Raw genomic sequence first — 17141 nt, 5'->3', positions numbered from 1 at the left:
CTATTGTGTAGGATATTCCTGAAGTTTTGCAGGGACACGTTTGGCTCTTTGACTCTGGGACCTTCAGTAAGAGCAAACTTACACATAGGCTCTGTGCCCTGTAGGCCTGTTCATAAATCCTGGCTGTGGGAAAGTGTGCATAATTACATTTAATATTTTATTAATACCAGCAGGCCAGAATGTTCCTCCAGTATTCAGAAAGACTGCTGTTGTCTCCCTCACTTCCCTTATGGGGTTGTTGGGTTTTGACAGATCACCATCAAGAAGTACAGAAGCTGCTTTTAGACAATCTGCTTGCTTTATATATTTATTTATTTATTTATTTATTTATAGCACATTCATATTTTCAGTCATTTGAGCCTAGATTGTGGTTGAACTGAGGTCACAGCACATCTCAGGTTTCAATCAGAGAATTAAGACACTCACGTCACCTGAGCTGAAGAAAGAGTCGGCTACCTGTTTATTTTCATAATTTAGTTCAATACAGGTTTAGAAGATACAGACAGATGTGTACAGTGCATCCGGAAAGTATTCACAGCCTTTGCCATGCCATGATACTTCTTTGCAGGACCTCTCAAGCTCCATCAGGATGGATGGGAAGTAGGAATGGACTGAAGAGTCGCTTCCGTCTGGCTACTCTACCATACAGGCCTGATTGGTGGAGCGCTGCAGAGATGGTTGTTCTTCTGGAAGGTTCTCCTCTCTCCACAGAGACACGCTGGAGCTCTGTCAGTGTGACCGTCGGGTTTTTGGTCACCTCCCTGACTAAGGCCCTTCTCCCCCGATCGCTCAGTATGGCCGGACGGCCAGCTCTAGGAGGAGTCCTGCTGGTTCCAGACTTCTTCCATTTATGGATGATGGAGGCCACTGTGCTCATTGGGACCTTCAATGCTGCAGAAATGTTTCTGTACCCTTCCCCAGATCTGTGCCTCGATACAAACCTGTCTCGAAGGTCCTCAGACAATTCCTTGGTCTTCATGGCTTGGTTTGTGCACTGACATGCATTGTTAACTGTGGGACCTTATATAGACAGGTGTGTGCCTTTCCAAATCATGTCCAATCAACTGGATTTACCACAGGTGGACTCCAGTCAAGGTGTAGAAACATTTCAAGGATGATCAGCGGAAACAGGATGCACCTGAGCTCAATTCTGAGTGTCATGGCAAAGGCTGTGAATACTTATGTACATGTGCTTTTTTGTTTTTTATTTTTAATAAATTTGCAAAGATTTCAAACAAACTTCTTTCATGTTGTCATTATGGGGAATTGTTTGTAGAATTTTGAGGAAAATAATGAATTTAATCCATTTTGGAATAAGGCTTTAACATAACAAAATGTGGGAAAAGTGGAGCGCTGTGAATACTTTCCGGATGCACTGTACATTACAGCATTTTTCAAAATATTTAATGTTTGTGACATGCATGTTGGCATCAGGTGGTGACATCACTTCCTCCTGCGGTTCATCCCAGCGGAGCGTGCGCGTACAGTCTGGCGCAGTTTCGTGTACGTTTCCCCCGCGTCTGGAACGAGAGACAGACGGACCGTCTGATGATGAAGAGCAGAGAAAGAAGGAGAAGATATGATCTGCTTTTCTTTTGCTCTTTCTCTCCTGTACACTTCTGAGCTTCCCGAGGCTGGACACGGTGTCCGATCTCCCGCACTCTGCTGACTCGGTGTGATGGTCCGAGTGTGTTTAAGTCTCTCCAGGGTTTTATTCAGAGACGCGTTCTCCTGCTCGAGAACCCTGATCCTGATGGAGTTCACCTTCAACTGCTGCTCCATATCACACAGCACATCACCTGTACCTGAGAGATAGAGATAGAGAAATGAATCCCCTCAAAGACTGCACTCAAACTGGTTATGAGGCTAATAAACATGTGCAGGTCTTCAAAACAAAGTCAGACTCTTATGGACAATTTTTAATTAGCCTTTTAACAAGTTATTTAAATTAATTTACGTATTAATGAATTACTGTGTTCATTCATTTAAGTTAAAACATCTCAAAAAGCCATCGTCTGTGATAAATAAACAACAGGCCTAATACTACTGATCAGAACACTCTCGCCATCTACTGGCGAAAATATAAAATTGCAGAACAATTCTACTAATCCATCACACAGAACTAGCTTCACCTGATAAATAATGTATATTGTGTGTTAAATGTGTATTTTTGTTGGTTAAACTAGCTCTTAATGTTAGTTAAAGTCATTTTGTTCTTCATTTCTACATCTTCACCCTAATTAATTTCCGACGCCATCCAGGTTAGCTAGCGGCCCGTAAAATAGCTCGCGTTTGCCTCAGGTGTGTGTGAGCAACATTTCAGTCTTTCGGAGTCCTGATTTAAAGGCAGTTTCTCATTTATTTATTTAACAGAGTTTCTGTGTGTGTGTGTGTGTGTGTGTGTGTGTGTCTCACTCTGTGGTGTAGTGTGTTGGCGATTAAGTTCAGGAAAAGCCACCAGGATCCTCTCTCTCTCCTCAGCCTGTTGTAAATCCTCAGTCAGTCTGGACACACACTCCTCCAGCTCCCGGACTCGCACACGCTGCTGCTCTCGGTCCTCTTTCAGAGACAGGAGCTCAGACTGGAGAGGAAACACCCACACACACACACACACACACACACACACACACACACACACACACACACACACACACACGTAGTTATGATCTCTAAATGTAAAGTTGGATTTAAAAGCAGTGTTGTAAGCTCTTTTTAGAGGAAAGTAGCTTATACACACACAGGAAGTCGCTAGATGATGTCACATATCCATTTGCATATTCATTGCTTTTGTCACTGTCATTTGCATATCGAAACATGTTACAAGACTCTCTTCATATTAATGCGAACCCATTTCTATAGTAACAGCAGGTTCACAGAGACTTGCGTTTTCTGTAAGGAGACATTTATTTTACATTCTTGGAAGGAGTCTCCAGTTTCAGAGCTAAAGATCGAGAGAGAAGAAAGAGAGGCTGCATTGTGAGGGAACTGCTATAACGTGTGTGTGTGTGTGTGTGAGATTAATACCTCCTGCTGTGTGAGTTGTTCCTGCAGTGTGTTGCTCTCCTGTGTGGTGTGTGCGAGTGTGTCAGTGAGCTCGGCTTTCTCATCCTCACACTCTTCCAGACGAGACTGCACATCCTCACACTGCTGCACCAACGCGTCTACACGCTCCAGCAGGGCCTGCTGCTTCAGCACCATCGCCTGACACACACACACACACACTAACTTCAAAAGCAGAACACCACAACACTAATACACATACAGGCAATCAGAACCTGAGCGACGACACACCTACACGCTTCATTTCAAATAAACACACACACACACACACACACCTCGTGTTGGCGCTGAGTGCTGTGATATTTAGCTCTCTCCTTATCCAGAAGTTTCTGTGTGTCACCGAGCTCCAACTCCAGATTTCTCTTCTTCTCCTCCGTCTCCTTCCATCTCACTTCCTCCAGACGAAGCCGGTGCACTTCATCCAGCAGGGAATCCCTCTCACTCTCTAGACACACACACACACACACACACACACACACACACACACACACATGTAAGATGATCTCAGTAGTTTATAAGGTTGCTGTAAGTAAGACTCACCGAGACACTGCCGTGTTTCTCTCTGCAGCTCAGATTCTCCTTTCAGTTCGGAGATTTTCACTTCTAAAGCCGCAGCTCCTGAAAAATGCCAAATGTGGGAAAAAATAGAATTTAAAAAAAGGAAATATATAAACAGGTGAATTTCAAAAGAAGGAAAAAGGTACAAATGGAGTGTGAAATGATTTTAAAAGAGTTCTGTAGTAAAATGAAGTGCGGTGCACCTCGCCTCATCTCCTCCTGCAGTGTCTTCAGCTCCTCGTCTCGTCTGCGCTTCTCCTCCTGCAGCGTTCTCTCCCACTCCTCCTCTCTCCTCCTCCTCTCCTCCCTCTCTCTCCTGTCCTCCTCCTCCTCTCTCCTCCTCCTCTCCTCCCTCTCTCTCCTGTCCTCCTCCTCTCTCCTCCTCCTCTCCTCTCTCTCTCTCCTGTTCTCCTCCTTCTCTCTCTGCAGCTGTGCTCTCAGCTTGTCTCTCTCCTCTTCTGCTTCCTGCAGCGTGCGTGTGAGCGAATCCACCTTCTCCTGAACCTTCACACACAAGCACACACATCTGTAACACATCTGTAACACCGCACAGAACTGAGCTGTGTGTTTATGAATAAACGATAATCCCGTGTCTCACGTGAGTGACGTGTTCCTGGATGCGTCCCAGATCCCGGTGCTGCTCGCGGGCCCAGAGAGCCAGGTCGCAGGCGGAGAGGCGTCCGAGCTGCAGCGTTTCTTCCACGGCCTGCAGGAAGCTCCAGAGAGAGCAGGAGAGGCCCAGAGCCTGGCACAGAGACGCCACGGCGTGAGCGCTGTCCTGCAGCGTTGCCTGGGCTCCGGCACAGGCGTCACATGGTACCAGGGCCGAATCCAGCGTCTGAGAGCTCACGCTGCGACACGGCTGAGGCGGAAGGGAAGTGTGGAGGCTGTGGGACGGGGATGAGGGCGGGGCCGAGCGCTGGGACGTAGAGCTGGAGATCCGGGGGTCAGTGTGCGTGCTGCTGCTGGAGGATGAGGGGGAAGGTTCCGTCCTGGACGCGCTGCTCATTCTCTGAAAAATACATTTCTGCTTTAAACCTTCTCGCAGTCTGAAATGATCTGAAGATAATCAGACAGCGCTTACAGCAGGTCCTTGTATTTAATGTATAAATAGAGATGTCTCTGATCCCATACGGTTATCGGTATCGGACCGATATCGGACCAGCACAGAACACTGATCGGATATCGGCGATCCTGTACCAAAATCCTGTACACAGATCCTGTACCAAACTACAGAGAGTTCTCATTTTTCACCTCTTCTTTTGTTGATGATTATTTACCTGTTGTCTCTGCTGGCTGCTGAAGTGGATTAAATTGCTCCAGTAGCGTTTCACCACCAGGCCCACACACACCGATCCTCCAGCCTTCCCACAATCCCCTGCTCTCTTGCTTCCTAACATCTGCTCAGTGTAGGCGTTAAAACTCTGTAGCAGGAGCAGCAGTCTGAACACACACACACACACACACACACACACACACACACACACACACACACACACACATTCATCAGTGTAAATGCCAAAGAACCTTTTCATCTGTCCACGTTCCACATGTGATTTATTTACCCTCATTCAGCATGTTACAGTTTATTAATTATATATATATAAACTATTTTATCTGTAAATGAATCAGAATTTAATTGAATCAAGTAATTGACGTCACCTGTCAATCACCAGCTCTAACAGCACAACGTGTGAGTGCTGGTTAAACTCCTCCTCTCCCTCCACGTAGTCATACTGCTCCAGCAGCTGCACCAGGTCCAAATCACACGACTCTTTATCCGGGAACTTCCACGACCGGAAACGGACCGGTCCGGTGCGCGAGAACACCTCCACCAGCGCGCCTTGTAAATCTATTACATCTCTGCGCAGACTCTCCACGCAGTCCCCGGCTCCTAAAAGATGACTCATGGTGCAACAAACATCAACAGAATAATTAATACTTGGCGAATGGCCTCTACCACACGCTGATGAAGCAGTGTCTGTTTACGACTCGTTACCATGGAAACAGCCGGAATCATCAATCGAAGCGTTCCTAAAATGATTACGGGATATGTAGTTTGCAAATGTGCTAAATAACTCCAACTTATAAATATTTCCATTTTAGAATCGATATAACCAGTGAGAACATCCTAATATCTCCTCACTTCATAACAAATTATACAGGAACTTGTCTCAGAATGAAATGCGAACAAAATGAAGGAACTGACTTCATTTTCAGGACTTCATTTCCCATAATTCTCTATAATTTAGTTACCGGAAGTATTCTCATCTTCAATGCTAGCGGCTCGGAAGCCGTGAGAGGGAGTTTTTTTTCCCCCCCGACGATTTGATTATCTTTAAATAATAAACAGATTTTTGTTCTTTAGAAAATAGGTTTGTTATTTAAGGATAATTAAAAGCTCCGCAGTAGATCGGAGCGCCAGGGGTTGTGTATTTTATTTCCGATCCGGAGAATCAGCGAGGTTTGTTGCTCCGCCATGCCGCCGGTACAGATCTCTCAGCCCGAGGCCAACAACAAGGTGAGAGCTAGCAGTTAGCTTAGCGGCTAATGACCGTTAAGCTAAATATTTACAAGTCTTTTAGTCAGATACGTCAGAATATAACGATAAAACAACATAAAAACATTCTCTAAACCTAAAAGGCTTCAATTACGTTTAGACGACGCTGTTGGTCGTACTCTCGTAGTCTTAGCTAAATCAGCTAACGTTAGCAAATTGCAAGCGCGAGACTGTAGCTAGAAACGTAGGCTAAAATGTTTTGTTTATTTAAACTCACTTTTATATTCACTCTGTACATTTCTGTAAAATGTTTTATATAGCTTTGCTTTAAGGATTTGAAATTGTTGCGTAAAACCTCATTAGGTCCGGTTCGATAAGACGACATCATATCGATGTCGCGATATATTTACGTCACGATAACTTTCCTTATTGTTATCGTTGGTATTGCCAGGTGTGAGTGCGACTATTATATTCTATTAGAATATTACCGCTTCTTTAAAAAAAAAAAAAAAAAAGGTTTCCATTTTGTAGTATTATTTAATTATTTTCCAAAGTAGATGATTGGTTCTGTTTATTTCACTTCTTGTGTCATTTACACGTATTACAAGCGATAGATAGGCGTGGTTAACCTGATGATATTTGTCACACTTGTGTTAAAATGACAGGTTTTGTGTTTTTGTACGCAGGCCGATGAGCAGAAGGAAGAATCTCCGGCCACTAAGTCCATCGTGGGGATCATATATCCTCCTCCTGAAGTGCGCAACATCGTGGACAAGACCGCCAGCTTCGTAGCGAGGTACGGTCCTCAACACCGAGTTCAGAACGATCCGATTATTAGTCTGTAGCAGACTGTGTGCTAACGTATGTACGGTGAAGATCCTCTAACGGTAGATCTGTGATTTAAACATCACGTTTCTGTGTGTAGCTCTTTAACCGGGAAACGTGAAATAGTTTCACGTGAGCTCATAATTGGCTGGTTTTTTAATTAGCTAGCTACATACCACAGAGCTGTAATTCATCCTGTATGTGTATGTTTTTGTTTCCGCCATCTCCAATACCACATTCAAAGCTGTCCTGAAGGTCTGGTGCGATCCTATTGGTCGATTTTAGTCGAGCGTCATAGCAGTGTTCACACTAGCGAAGAATTTTCTCACTCTGGTAGAACTTTGGCCACAATGGAGCTAAATCGTCCACCGATAATAAGAGTGAGAAGCTTTATGCGTTCTCACGGTAGAAGAATTTTAGGGTTGGGCGATTTTTCATCGGTTTAATAACAGCGTGTAAACCTAAATATCTAGATTAGAGGTCGACCAATCAATCAGCACCGATAACCGATTGCTGGAACTATCACACAGCGATAGCTTTTCCCGGCTGTGTCCGTTGTGGAGCGGATGAGAAGGGTCTGCTGTCGTTATACAGCACGAGAGCGGCCTCTAGAGGCGAAATAAAAACACTGGCTAATTTTGTCATTTGAAGTGTTTTTCGAGTCATTTTGGACGTGTCTATTTTTATTTGTTATTTGGAGTGTTACTTTTTGTTTCAGTTTGGATGAATACATTTTATTTACTTTAATATTTATTGATAGTTAATATATTAATATTTATATATTTATTTCATTTTTTTTAAAGTACTGCGCATTTTCATGGTACTGTTTATTTTTGGGATAAAGTTCAGCAGTGTTTTACTCGGAGTGTTATGTTTTCATTCGGTGTCAGTATTAAAATCTATCGGTTGATTAATCGGTTATCAGCAGGTAGGTACCGCCCGATTTAGTTACAGGTATCGGTAAAAGCCCGGTATCGCTCGACCTGTAGATCTAGACATGTCTCGTGTTGTGAAAAAGTCTTAGGGGGTGTGTCTGAATCACTCCATACAGGAACGGGCCTGAGTTTGAAGCGAGGATTCGTCAGAACGAGATCAACAACCCCAAGTTTAACTTCCTGAACCCCAATGACCCGTACCATGCCTACTACCGCCACAAGGTCAACGAGTTCAAAGAGGGCAAAGGTCAGGAGCCATCGGCCGCCGTGCCTAAGGTCATGCAGCAGCAGTCCTTGCAGCAGGCGCAGCAGCAGCTCCCGCAGAAGGTCAGATTACCTCCTTTCACTCAGTAGTAATAATAATAATAATAATAATAATAATAATAATAACCCTTTGTTGTGTCATGCTTCCCCCAGGTCCAGGCGCAGGTCATCCATGAGACGGTCGTCCCCAAGGAGCCTCCGCCCGAGTTCGAGTTCATGGCCGACCCGCCCTCCATCTCGGCCTTCGACCTGGACGTGGTGAAGCTGACGGCTCAGTTCGTGGCGCGTAACGGCCGCCAGTTCCTCACGCAGCTCATGCAGAAGGAGCAGAGGAACTACCAGTTCGACTTCCTGCGCCCTCAGCACAGCCTCTTCAACTACTTCACCAAACTGGTGGAGCAGTACACCAAGGTGCGTACGAGCAAGGATGTCCGACATACGAACTCCACATAGGCTCGCGGGCTCGAGTTACTTTCTTACAGCCAGCCGCAAAAGTTCCTGGTTTCTAGGCTGGAAAAATTTACATCTGGGAAGCAGATGTCCATGTTTATTTAATAAAGTTTTCCTGACTGTACGAACACAGAATTACAAGATTTCAGCACATGCAAAAGTTAGAACTTACTCTAGTTAGTTCGTTAGTCGAATTAAGAATCACTGAGAGTCAAGAAAACAGCCTAGGTCACATGACCTAATACAGAAAATGCTGAGCTTTTGGCAGTTTTAGTACGTGTGGGTGTATAAACTTTTGCACTCCACTCTATAACTGCTCAGTGTTAGATGAGGGAGCTTTGCTCAGGCTTTTGACTTTATCACGTCATAAAAACTTAAATTCAGCTTAATGGTGATTGTTTTGTGTGTGTTAGATGAAAGGGAGTGTAAAGTAAGTGTGTGTGTGTGTGTGTGTGTGTGTGTGTGTGTGTTTAAAGATTCTGATCCCCCCGAAAGGACTGCTGCAGAAACTGAAGCGGGAGGCGGAGAATCCCCGCGAGGTCCTGGATCAGGTAACAGGAGTGTAAATGTTTATCATCAGAACTAAAGTCATTCATTCACAAAAATTCCACTGCGGTGTTTACAACAGTATTTAACTTATGTTTTTATATAAAATATAATATAGTAAGTAAGGTTGTGTATAATAGTAATAACTTGACGTGTGTGTGTCAGGTGAGGTACAGAGTGGAGTGGGCCAAGTACCAGGAGCGAGAGAGGAGGAAAGAGGAGGAGGAGCGAGAGAAAGAGCGTGTGGCGTACGCTCAGATCGACTGGCATGACTTCGTCGTCGTGGAGACGGTCGACTTCCAGCCCAACGAGCAAGGTGAGGAAGAGGAGTGGACAAAGATGTGTGTGTGAGAGAGATGGAGAGAGAGAGAGATGGACAGAGAGGGAGAGAGAGGGGGACAGCACCATGCAGAAAGTGTGTCGTTATTTTATTTTATTTGGAGTCAAAAATGAAACCAGTTTGTGTGATTTTACTTTGATCTCTTTTACTAATTGTGAGGAGTGTGTGTGTGTGTGTGTGTGTGTGTGTGTGTGTGTGTGTGTGTGTGTGTGTATGTGTGTGTGTAACATTGTCTGTGACGGATTTCTCTCAGGGAACTTCCCTCCCCCCACCACTCCTGAGGAACTGGGAGCTCGAATCCTGATCCAGGAGCGCTACGAGAAGTACGGAGAGAGTGAGGAGGTGGAGATGGAGGTGGAGAGCGAGGACGAGGAGGACGAGCGAGAGAACAGAAACGAAGGACACGCAACTCAGCTGGATCAGGACACGCAGCTGCAGGACATGGACGAGGTGAAGATGATGTCATCACACCATGTCCAGAACAGAAGCTTATAAAATGGTGACTACTCGGTGTGTTCTGGATTCGTCACGTCTCATGCCCCTGTGTGTGTGTGTGTGTGTGTGTGTGTGTGTGTGTGTGTGTGTCTGTGTGTGATATCTCGTAGGGTTCGGATGAAGATGAGGATTCGATGAAGGCTCCACTTCCTCCTGAAAACCCTATGCCTCCTCCTCTGCCTCCAACTCCAGACCAGGTCATCATCCGCAAAGACTACGACCCCAAGGGTAAGACCTCCAGACTCTCAGTATCTCATCCTGACCACAGAGGAACCTCCTGATTAAGGGTTCATCTCTCTCTCTCTCTCTCTCTCTCTCTCTCTCTCTCTCTCTCTCTCTCTCTCTCTCTCTCTCTCCCCCCACTCTCTCTCCATCCTCAGCCTCTAAGCCTCAGGCTGTGATGCCTCCCGGTGACGAGTTCCTCATCTCCCCGATCACGGGTGAGAGGATCCCGGCCAGTAAGATGCAGGAGCACATGCGTATCGGGCTGCTGGACCCGCGCTGGCTGGAGCAGCGAGACCGCAACCTCCGAGAACGACAGATCGAAGAGGAGGTGTACGCTCCCGGCCTGGACATCGAGAGCAGCCTGAAGCAGCTGGCCGAGAGAAGAACGGATATCTTCGGTGTGGAAGAAACCGCCATCGGGAAAAAGATCGGAGAGGAGGAGATCCAGAAACCCGAGGAGAAGGTCAGTGACGGAGGATGAACAATTACATTTTACAGTTTATTCTGTGCGCTTTATTTATGAACCGTGTGTGTGTAGGTGACGTGGGACGGTCACTCGGGCAGCATGGCGCGTACGCAGCAGGCCGCTCAGGCCAACATCACGCTGCAGGAGCAGATCGAAGCCATCCACAAAGCTAAAGGCCTGGTGCAGGAGGACGAGAACAAGGACAAGATCGGACCCAGCAAACCCAATGAGACCGGGTTGCCACCACTGCCCACCTCCGTGCCCACCCTGCCCAAGCCCAGCCCACCCATCACCACGGCTCCCAGAATGCCACCTGCAGTCAGTACCATCCCTCAACTCATAACACCTCTACTATCTATCTATCTAACGCTCTATAAATATATAATATAATACAATACCCTGCAGCTATTTACAGCATTAAAGGGGAAGTTCAGACACAATCATGCAAATTTGGCCAATTATAGTGGCACGTGTATGCTAATTTTTAATTTATACATTGTATCAATTGATGCGTCATAAACTGTGTTTATCCCTTTAATGCTGTACAGGTGCGTCTCAAAAAATTAGAGTATCGTGGAAAAATCCCCTCCCCCCGTTGTAATTTCATTCAAAAAGTGGAATATTCCAGATTCATTACACATAAAGTGAAATATTTCAAGCCTTTTTTAAATTTTATTTATTTATTTTTTTATTTATTTTAATCTTAATTACGATTTACACTTCATGGAAATCAAAAATCCAGTATCCCAAAATATTCAAATAAAGAATGTATAATACAGAGCACTCACTACATGTGAAAGTTCCACTTTTTGAATTACATTACGGGAAAAAATTAACTTTTCCATGATATTAAAATTTTTTGAGATGCACCTGTACAGATTGAGACTATCCCTTTAACGCTCTGTAGATTGAGACTATCCCTTTAATGCTTTACGGTCTGAGACTGTCCCTTTAATGGTTTACGGTCTGAGACTATCCCTTTAACGCTCTGTAGAACTGTTTCTTTAGAAAATGTTGGAAGTCAGTGGATGTGTGTCGTGGCAGGTTCCTCCTCCGCTGCGCACCACCTTGCTCTCCGCCATGCCCGTTATCCCGAGGCCCCCCATGGCCCCCGTGGTGCGCTTGACCCCCGGTCAGGTCCTGACCCCAATGCCTCCCATGGTGCACGCTCCTCGCATCAACGTGGTGCAGATGCCCCCGACCACACCCCACATCATGGCTCCTCGACCTCCACCCATGGTGGTGCCTGCAGGTGAGACCTTCAGAAGAACACGCAGCGCTGTTTTACTGAGAGAGAACCGAGCAGCAAACATCACTGTTTGTTTCTGTGTCCTGTAGCATTCGTACCTGCCCCTCCAGTGCCCCAGCCACCCAGTTCTGCCCCCGCCCCCATGCCACCCACCCACCCTCCTGCCCCACATGATGACGAGCCGGTGAACAAGAAGATGAAGACCGAGGACAACCTGATCCAGGAGGACGAGTTCCTGCGCAGAAACAAGGTGAACACACACACACACTGCTATTTGTGATTGATTAGCGCCCCCTGGTGTCCTTCAGTGAAGTTGAAGATTAATTCACCATTCTAATATGCATCAACGTGTGTGTGTGTGTGTGTGTGTGTGTGTGTGTGTGTGTGTGTGTGTGTGTGTGTGTGTGTATGATCTACACGTGTGTGTGTGTGTGTGTGATGTGTTTAAATGTACTTGTGATGATGTTTCAGGGTCCCGTGGCGGTCAAGGTTCAGGTTCCCAACATGCAGGACAAGACCGAATGGAAGCTGAACGGACAAGTGCTGAGCTTCACCCTGCCTCTCACAGACCAGGTAAATCAGTGTCTCTCTCTCTCTCACACACACATCATAGTGTTTATTCTTGTTCATTTCTACATTCATCCCATCGTTTCCTTTCTCAGATATCATCTCAAATCCCGATTCATTAAAAAAACTATTAATAATAAATAATGCTGATGTTCCAGTTCTCACCTGAGCGCTTTTATCCATTTTTAGGTGTCAGTGATAAAGGTTAAGATCCACGAGGCCACCGGGATGCCGGCCGGCAAACAGAAACTTCAGTACGAGGTAAAATACACTCTTTATTCTTTTATCCTATTCCCAAATAAATATATAAATCCGCTCTTTAGAGTTTTTCCGTGTGTTTAATCTCGGTGTGTTCAATGAGCTCCAATTCTATTACGTTCATAACTAGAACACATTAAGTGTGTGTTTAGAGTAAACCGATATTTACGCATGTAAGGAATAAAACAGTGTGTGTGTTGTACTGTTACTGGTAAATAATCGACGACAGGTTGCTGTAAAAGTTTTCCCGTAACAGCGCGTCACGGAGCGTTTTATTCCTCTTACACTGCAGCGATTTACCAACGATTACAATTCTGAATGTGTTTAAGATCGTCACGTCGTGGTTTTTTTTTTGTTTTTTTGTTTTTTAATCCATTTATAGTTACCTACATTTACCTTGCACCTTTACGTCTGACTGACATTGGAGACTCCTTCTGTAAACGTTACATAAACATCTCCCCCTTACAGAAAACCTCACCACGTTGTTTCTAATCTGTACATCTCTGCGAACGAGTCGTTGCTATAGAAACGATAAGGTATCAGAACGAGCGCGGTAATATAAAGCCGGTGCTGTTGGAGGAAACGAACCAGGTTTGAGAATTCAGCAGCACTAAACAATGATGAACGCTAAAGCACGAGTGGGAATTAAGATGGTTAAAGGGGACGGGAGACGGCGCCGGAGAGGCCCGACGTGGTCCGAGTGAGCTCTGTAAATAAAGATTTATTTATTTATTTATTTTTACGTTTGAATAACGAGTCTGGAAGATTACTTTTGCGAAGTGTTTAGTAGTAACCCTAGGAGAGGGGAAAACTCTCTGGACCGAACTTTCAACACAATGATTAAAGAGATCACGAATGTTATAGACACTAGAATGGGCAGAGTTCTGGAGGCGGTTCAGGTCCGAATGACACGGCTACAGGCGATGATCCAGCGCGTGAGTGACGCAGAAGATCGTTCAAATGCTTCACTGAGCCGAGGTTAAATCTACGGATAATAACTAGTGATCATATCCATGACCTCGTCTGTAAGTTATTGTGAGGTAACACTAGATGGCGCTGATGCGTTTTTTTTTGTTTGTTTTTTTTAAGAAAAGAGCAGATTATATATTTACATTTCTAATTTAAACAACATTTAGCACAATTTCCGGTAATATTTTAATGCGTTAGGGTTTATTTAGCATTTGAATTGTGAATGAATCTGTTTTGTCTTTTTTTTTTTTTTTGTCTGCAGGGAATCTTCATTAAGGACTCCAACTCTCTGGCGTATTACAACATGAACAACGGATCTGTTATTCATCTGGCACTGAAGGAGAGAGGAGGGAGGAAGAAGTAGATCATCTCTGTGTGTGTGTGCGTGTGTTAGTGATGCAGTTGTAAATGAGCGTGTTTAATTAATTACGCAGCTCAGAATAAATCACTGCAGTGTAGAATATGAATATCTCCTTCCACAGCTGGAAACTCTCCTGATGTGATGTTTGATCAGTTATATTAAATAAGTTTAGTTGGATCTTATGTTTTTTTGTGTTTTTTTTTAATCTAATACATCAGTTAGGTCTCGAATCGGGTGCTCTTTAAGTAAACTCGTTAATATCTGAACGATCTACTGAGAGCAGAACCAGGCTATGAAACGGTCTGATGTTGTTTGAGCTGTGTTCTCCAATCTGATTGGTCAGAAGGTGTTGATTAATTTCCCATAAACATGCAGCTGCAAAAGACAGCTCTGTATTACTGCGCCTGTTTTAATTCTTGACCGTTTCTATAGTAACGGCTCATTCGCAGGGACTTGTACGGCTGACGCTCCAGTGATGATGAGCAGATTAAAAATGTGTGTAATCGTCGATTTGGTGAAGTCTTAACGTTTATGGAAGGAGTCTCCAGTGTCATCAAATGTAACCGTAAGCGGATAATAAAAAAAAAGTGTCTGCTTTAATTCTCTAATAAAAAATATACACATGTGGACATCCTGTTTGTTGACTTCATTTCTATAACAGCAGCTGAGAGTGTGTGTGTGAAAGTAAAAACACACATTAAACCTTGTCATGGTTTTTGCAGGCTGTACACACACACTCTCTGACCTGTGTAAACATGCTCCTCACTCAGCTGTTTAAAGTGTTTACCAGGAGTGGGGTTTGAACCCACGAGGACACACATCCATTGGATCTTAAGTCCAACGCCTTAACCACTCGGCCATCCTGGTCCTGATGCTGTCGTTCCCCCCTCCCTCATAGTTACTGCACAAGTAAAATTAATGCACGTCTAATAACGTGAAGAAGGGTTTTTTGTTTGTTTTTAAATAAAATCTAGTGTTAAAAATAATTTAGGATTTTAAAATTTTTTTTGCTAAATACAATTAAAAAATGACAATTATTTGTTAAACATTAAAAAAAAAACTCCAAACAACAGGGGTTTATAATGTTATAAAAATATAAATATTTTTAAAAAATGACACTAGTGTAACATTTAATTAGCATTTAACCATAAAGTTGTCCCGTGTTTTATTTAAATATTTTTTAACCAACAAAATAACAAACACCTACTACATATAATTAGTTCACCATCATTTCTAGATTCTTGCACGACGTTTTACAATAAACTTCATTTTTATATCAGTACAACAGCACAGCGATTATTATTTTTTAAATAAATGTTTTATTTAAATATTTATATATATTATGTATCGATTCCGAATATAAAGTGCAACAAATGAGTCAACAAATGAAATATTTACCCGTTTCTACCTTCATGTTATAAACTTGACTTTTATAACAGCGTCTTTTATTTTACCGGATGTTGCGTTGTAACCGGAAGTGGCGCCTTGGTGAAGTGTTTCGCGCGAGATACCAAAGCAGTGTCCGGTGTTTACGGCCTTCAGGTTCGTTTATTTTCTACAACATTTACATTTTAGAGTAAAACTAAGCTTTAAATTTGATTCCCGAGAATGTTTTTGTATTTTCACATGAACTATAAACATCAGCGCAGTCAGTGTTTATAACATCAGCTGGAGATTAGCTGTGTATTTAATCCTCCACTGTTCACTCATGCTGTAATGTAGTTTATTATTCTATTCACTTTAAAAAGATTCAGTCATATATCATCATAATCATATGAATCTGTAATATAATTAACATCAGCTAGTTAAACATTACAGGTAAAACCTTTTTCCTGTTCTTATTCCTTATTTAATTAAAATGATTAATGATGCGATTAAAATCGATCAATTAAGATTTTATTTATATTAATATCCAATACCTTGTTTTGAATTTTTCTTTATTTTTAAAATAGTAAAATTGCTGATGGTACAAAAGTCTAAGGCAAACTGAAAAGGTCAAAAATGATTATTTGTTGCTTTGATGTTCCTTTATTATAAGAAATGCCTAAATACTGGAGTTTAAAAACCCCCACAAATGTTGATCTGCCTTTCTTGATATTATGTGAATATTATTTAATGAGATATCTACCTGTTAATACTAATTTGGGAGTTGTTGCTGCTGTCACAGTGCTTTATTTATTCATGTTAATTTCACTCTCGGGTCGTGTCGAGTTGCTTTATTTATTTTTTCGTTCTGTCATATTTTTTCAGTTGTAACAGAGTCATGTTCTCGGACGTCACGGTGCCGAAGGAGACGCTGCTCCGTCCTCCGAGCTCCGACGCGCCGGTGTTCGAGCGAGAAGAGCCGTCCTACTCCGGCTGCTCGGGGTGTTTCCGTCTCGGAGAGCGCAGCTTCAGCCGTCAGTACGCTCACATCTACGCCACGCGCCTCATGCAGATGCGGGAGATCCTGGTCGACCGAGCGCGGCAGAAATGGGGTGAGGACTCACTCAGGCTTCTCAATTATAATCACCAGGGCGGGCCATATATCAATATATCATCGCTATTGTGATAAAAGATTACACGATATACTGTTATGAGATATTGTTGGTATACTGTTTCTTTTTTTGTTTTTAAACATTTTTAATAATTACAAATTAAAGTATGATGTGTAACGAGTCCCCGCGCACGAGCTGTTGCTATGGAAACGGTAACAGAATCAGAACGAGCGCGTTAATGTAGCCCGCGCTACTGTCAGAGCTGCTGTTATAGAGAACTAATCAACACCGTCTGACCAATCAGAAGTCCAGGATTCAGCAGCGCCGCCATGGTGTAAAAGAAACGGATTAAATCTCAGCTCTTGGGTTTCTTTCGTCGGAGGGAAACGCGTGCAGACGTGAAATCTCGTTGCGTTTTGTTCACTAAGCGCGATAAACGGCGTGCGTTTCAGGGACGGCGGTGCCGATCAGGAAGCTGTGTGACCTGGAGACGGGCGAGAGGTGTGTGATCGTGGGCACGCTGTTCAAACACATGGAGCTGCAGCCGTCCATCCTGAAGGAGATCAGTGAGGAGGTGGGGAAAATAAAAAAAAAGA

The 17141-nt window shown here is 43.7% G+C and overlaps 3 protein-coding genes and 1 non-coding gene across 5 annotated transcripts in view; 2 read left to right on the top strand and 2 right to left on the bottom strand.

Annotated features, from left to right (window-relative positions):
* Positions 1-437: 437 nt before the first annotated feature.
* ccdc157 (coiled-coil domain containing 157) lies at positions 438-5687 on the bottom strand. The gene is made up of 9 exons (XM_053624048.1): positions 5281-5687; positions 4899-5061; positions 4217-4630; positions 3822-4122; positions 3601-3678; positions 3336-3505; positions 3025-3201; positions 2416-2581; positions 438-1805 (listed from the first exon to the last, which is right to left on the bottom strand). Exons 1-9 carry the CDS (start codon positions 5526-5528, stop codon positions 1444-1446), a joined length of 2079 nt encoding a protein of 692 aa, XP_053480023.1. The 5' UTR covers positions 5529-5687; the 3' UTR covers positions 438-1443.
* A 230-nt stretch (positions 5688-5917) lies between these two features.
* sf3a1 (splicing factor 3a, subunit 1) lies at positions 5918-14695 on the top strand. Of its 2 annotated transcripts, none has more exons than XM_053624046.1 (15): positions 5918-6139; positions 6805-6914; positions 7995-8205; positions 8296-8553; positions 9069-9143; positions 9304-9454; positions 9732-9928; positions 10084-10201; positions 10354-10661; positions 10737-10982; positions 11673-11916; positions 12003-12163; positions 12385-12486; positions 12670-12741; positions 13970-14695. In XM_053624046.1, exons 1-15 carry the CDS (start codon positions 6098-6100, stop codon positions 14069-14071), a joined length of 2397 nt encoding a protein of 798 aa, XP_053480021.1. In that variant the 5' UTR covers positions 5918-6097; the 3' UTR covers positions 14072-14695. The 2 variants fall into 2 exon arrangements, with proteins under 2 accessions (XP_053480021.1, XP_053480022.1); XM_053624047.1 differs by having other exon boundaries at positions 5919-6139; positions 11709-11916.
* A 157-nt stretch (positions 14696-14852) lies between these two features.
* Positions 14853-14935, bottom strand: trnal-uaa (transfer RNA leucine (anticodon UAA)). The gene has a single exon. It is a non-coding gene; the product is annotated as a tRNA-Leu (tRNA).
* A 540-nt stretch (positions 14936-15475) lies between these two features.
* pold2 (polymerase (DNA directed), delta 2, regulatory subunit) overlaps positions 15476-17141 on the top strand; it is a 6355-nt gene continuing 4689 nt past the window's right edge. The window contains exons 1-3 of the mRNA XM_053624045.1: positions 15476-15610; positions 16319-16545; positions 16998-17119. Coding sequence (XP_053480020.1) covers positions 16332-16545; positions 16998-17119 — 336 coding nt within the window. The 5' untranslated portion in view covers positions 15476-15610; positions 16319-16331. The remainder of the gene's footprint in view (positions 15611-16318; positions 16546-16997; positions 17120-17141) is intronic.

The sequence above is a fragment of the Ictalurus furcatus genome, chromosome 5 (genome assembly GCF_023375685.1).
Source record: "Ictalurus furcatus strain D&B chromosome 5, Billie_1.0, whole genome shotgun sequence".
Classification (NCBI taxonomy): domain Eukaryota; kingdom Metazoa; phylum Chordata; class Actinopteri; order Siluriformes; family Ictaluridae; genus Ictalurus; species Ictalurus furcatus.
This window is presented reverse-complemented; position numbering and strand designations above follow the sequence as displayed.

Excerpts from the sequence above, each read along its gene's own strand:
- ccdc157 (XM_053624048.1), bottom strand. The coding sequence starts at position 5,528 with ATGAGTCATCTTTTAGGAGCCGGGGACTGCGTGGAGAGTCTGCGCAGA. Across the intron at positions 3,679-3,821 it reads GCAGGAGGAGATGAGGCGAG|GAGCTGCGGCTTTAGAAGTG; the intron begins GTGCACCGCACT and ends GGCATTTTTCAG. Across the intron at positions 3,202-3,335 it reads GCACTCAGCGCCAACACGAG|GCGATGGTGCTGAAGCAGCA; the intron begins GTGTGTGTGTGT and ends TGTGTGTGTCAG.
- sf3a1 (XM_053624046.1), top strand. The coding sequence starts at position 6,098 with ATGCCGCCGGTACAGATCTCTCAGCCCGAGGCCAACAACAAG. Across the intron at positions 6,915-7,994 it reads ACCGCCAGCTTCGTAGCGAG|GAACGGGCCTGAGTTTGAAG; the intron begins GTACGGTCCTCA and ends CACTCCATACAG. Across the intron at positions 12,487-12,669 it reads CCCTGCCTCTCACAGACCAG|GTGTCAGTGATAAAGGTTAA; the intron begins GTAAATCAGTGT and ends ATCCATTTTTAG.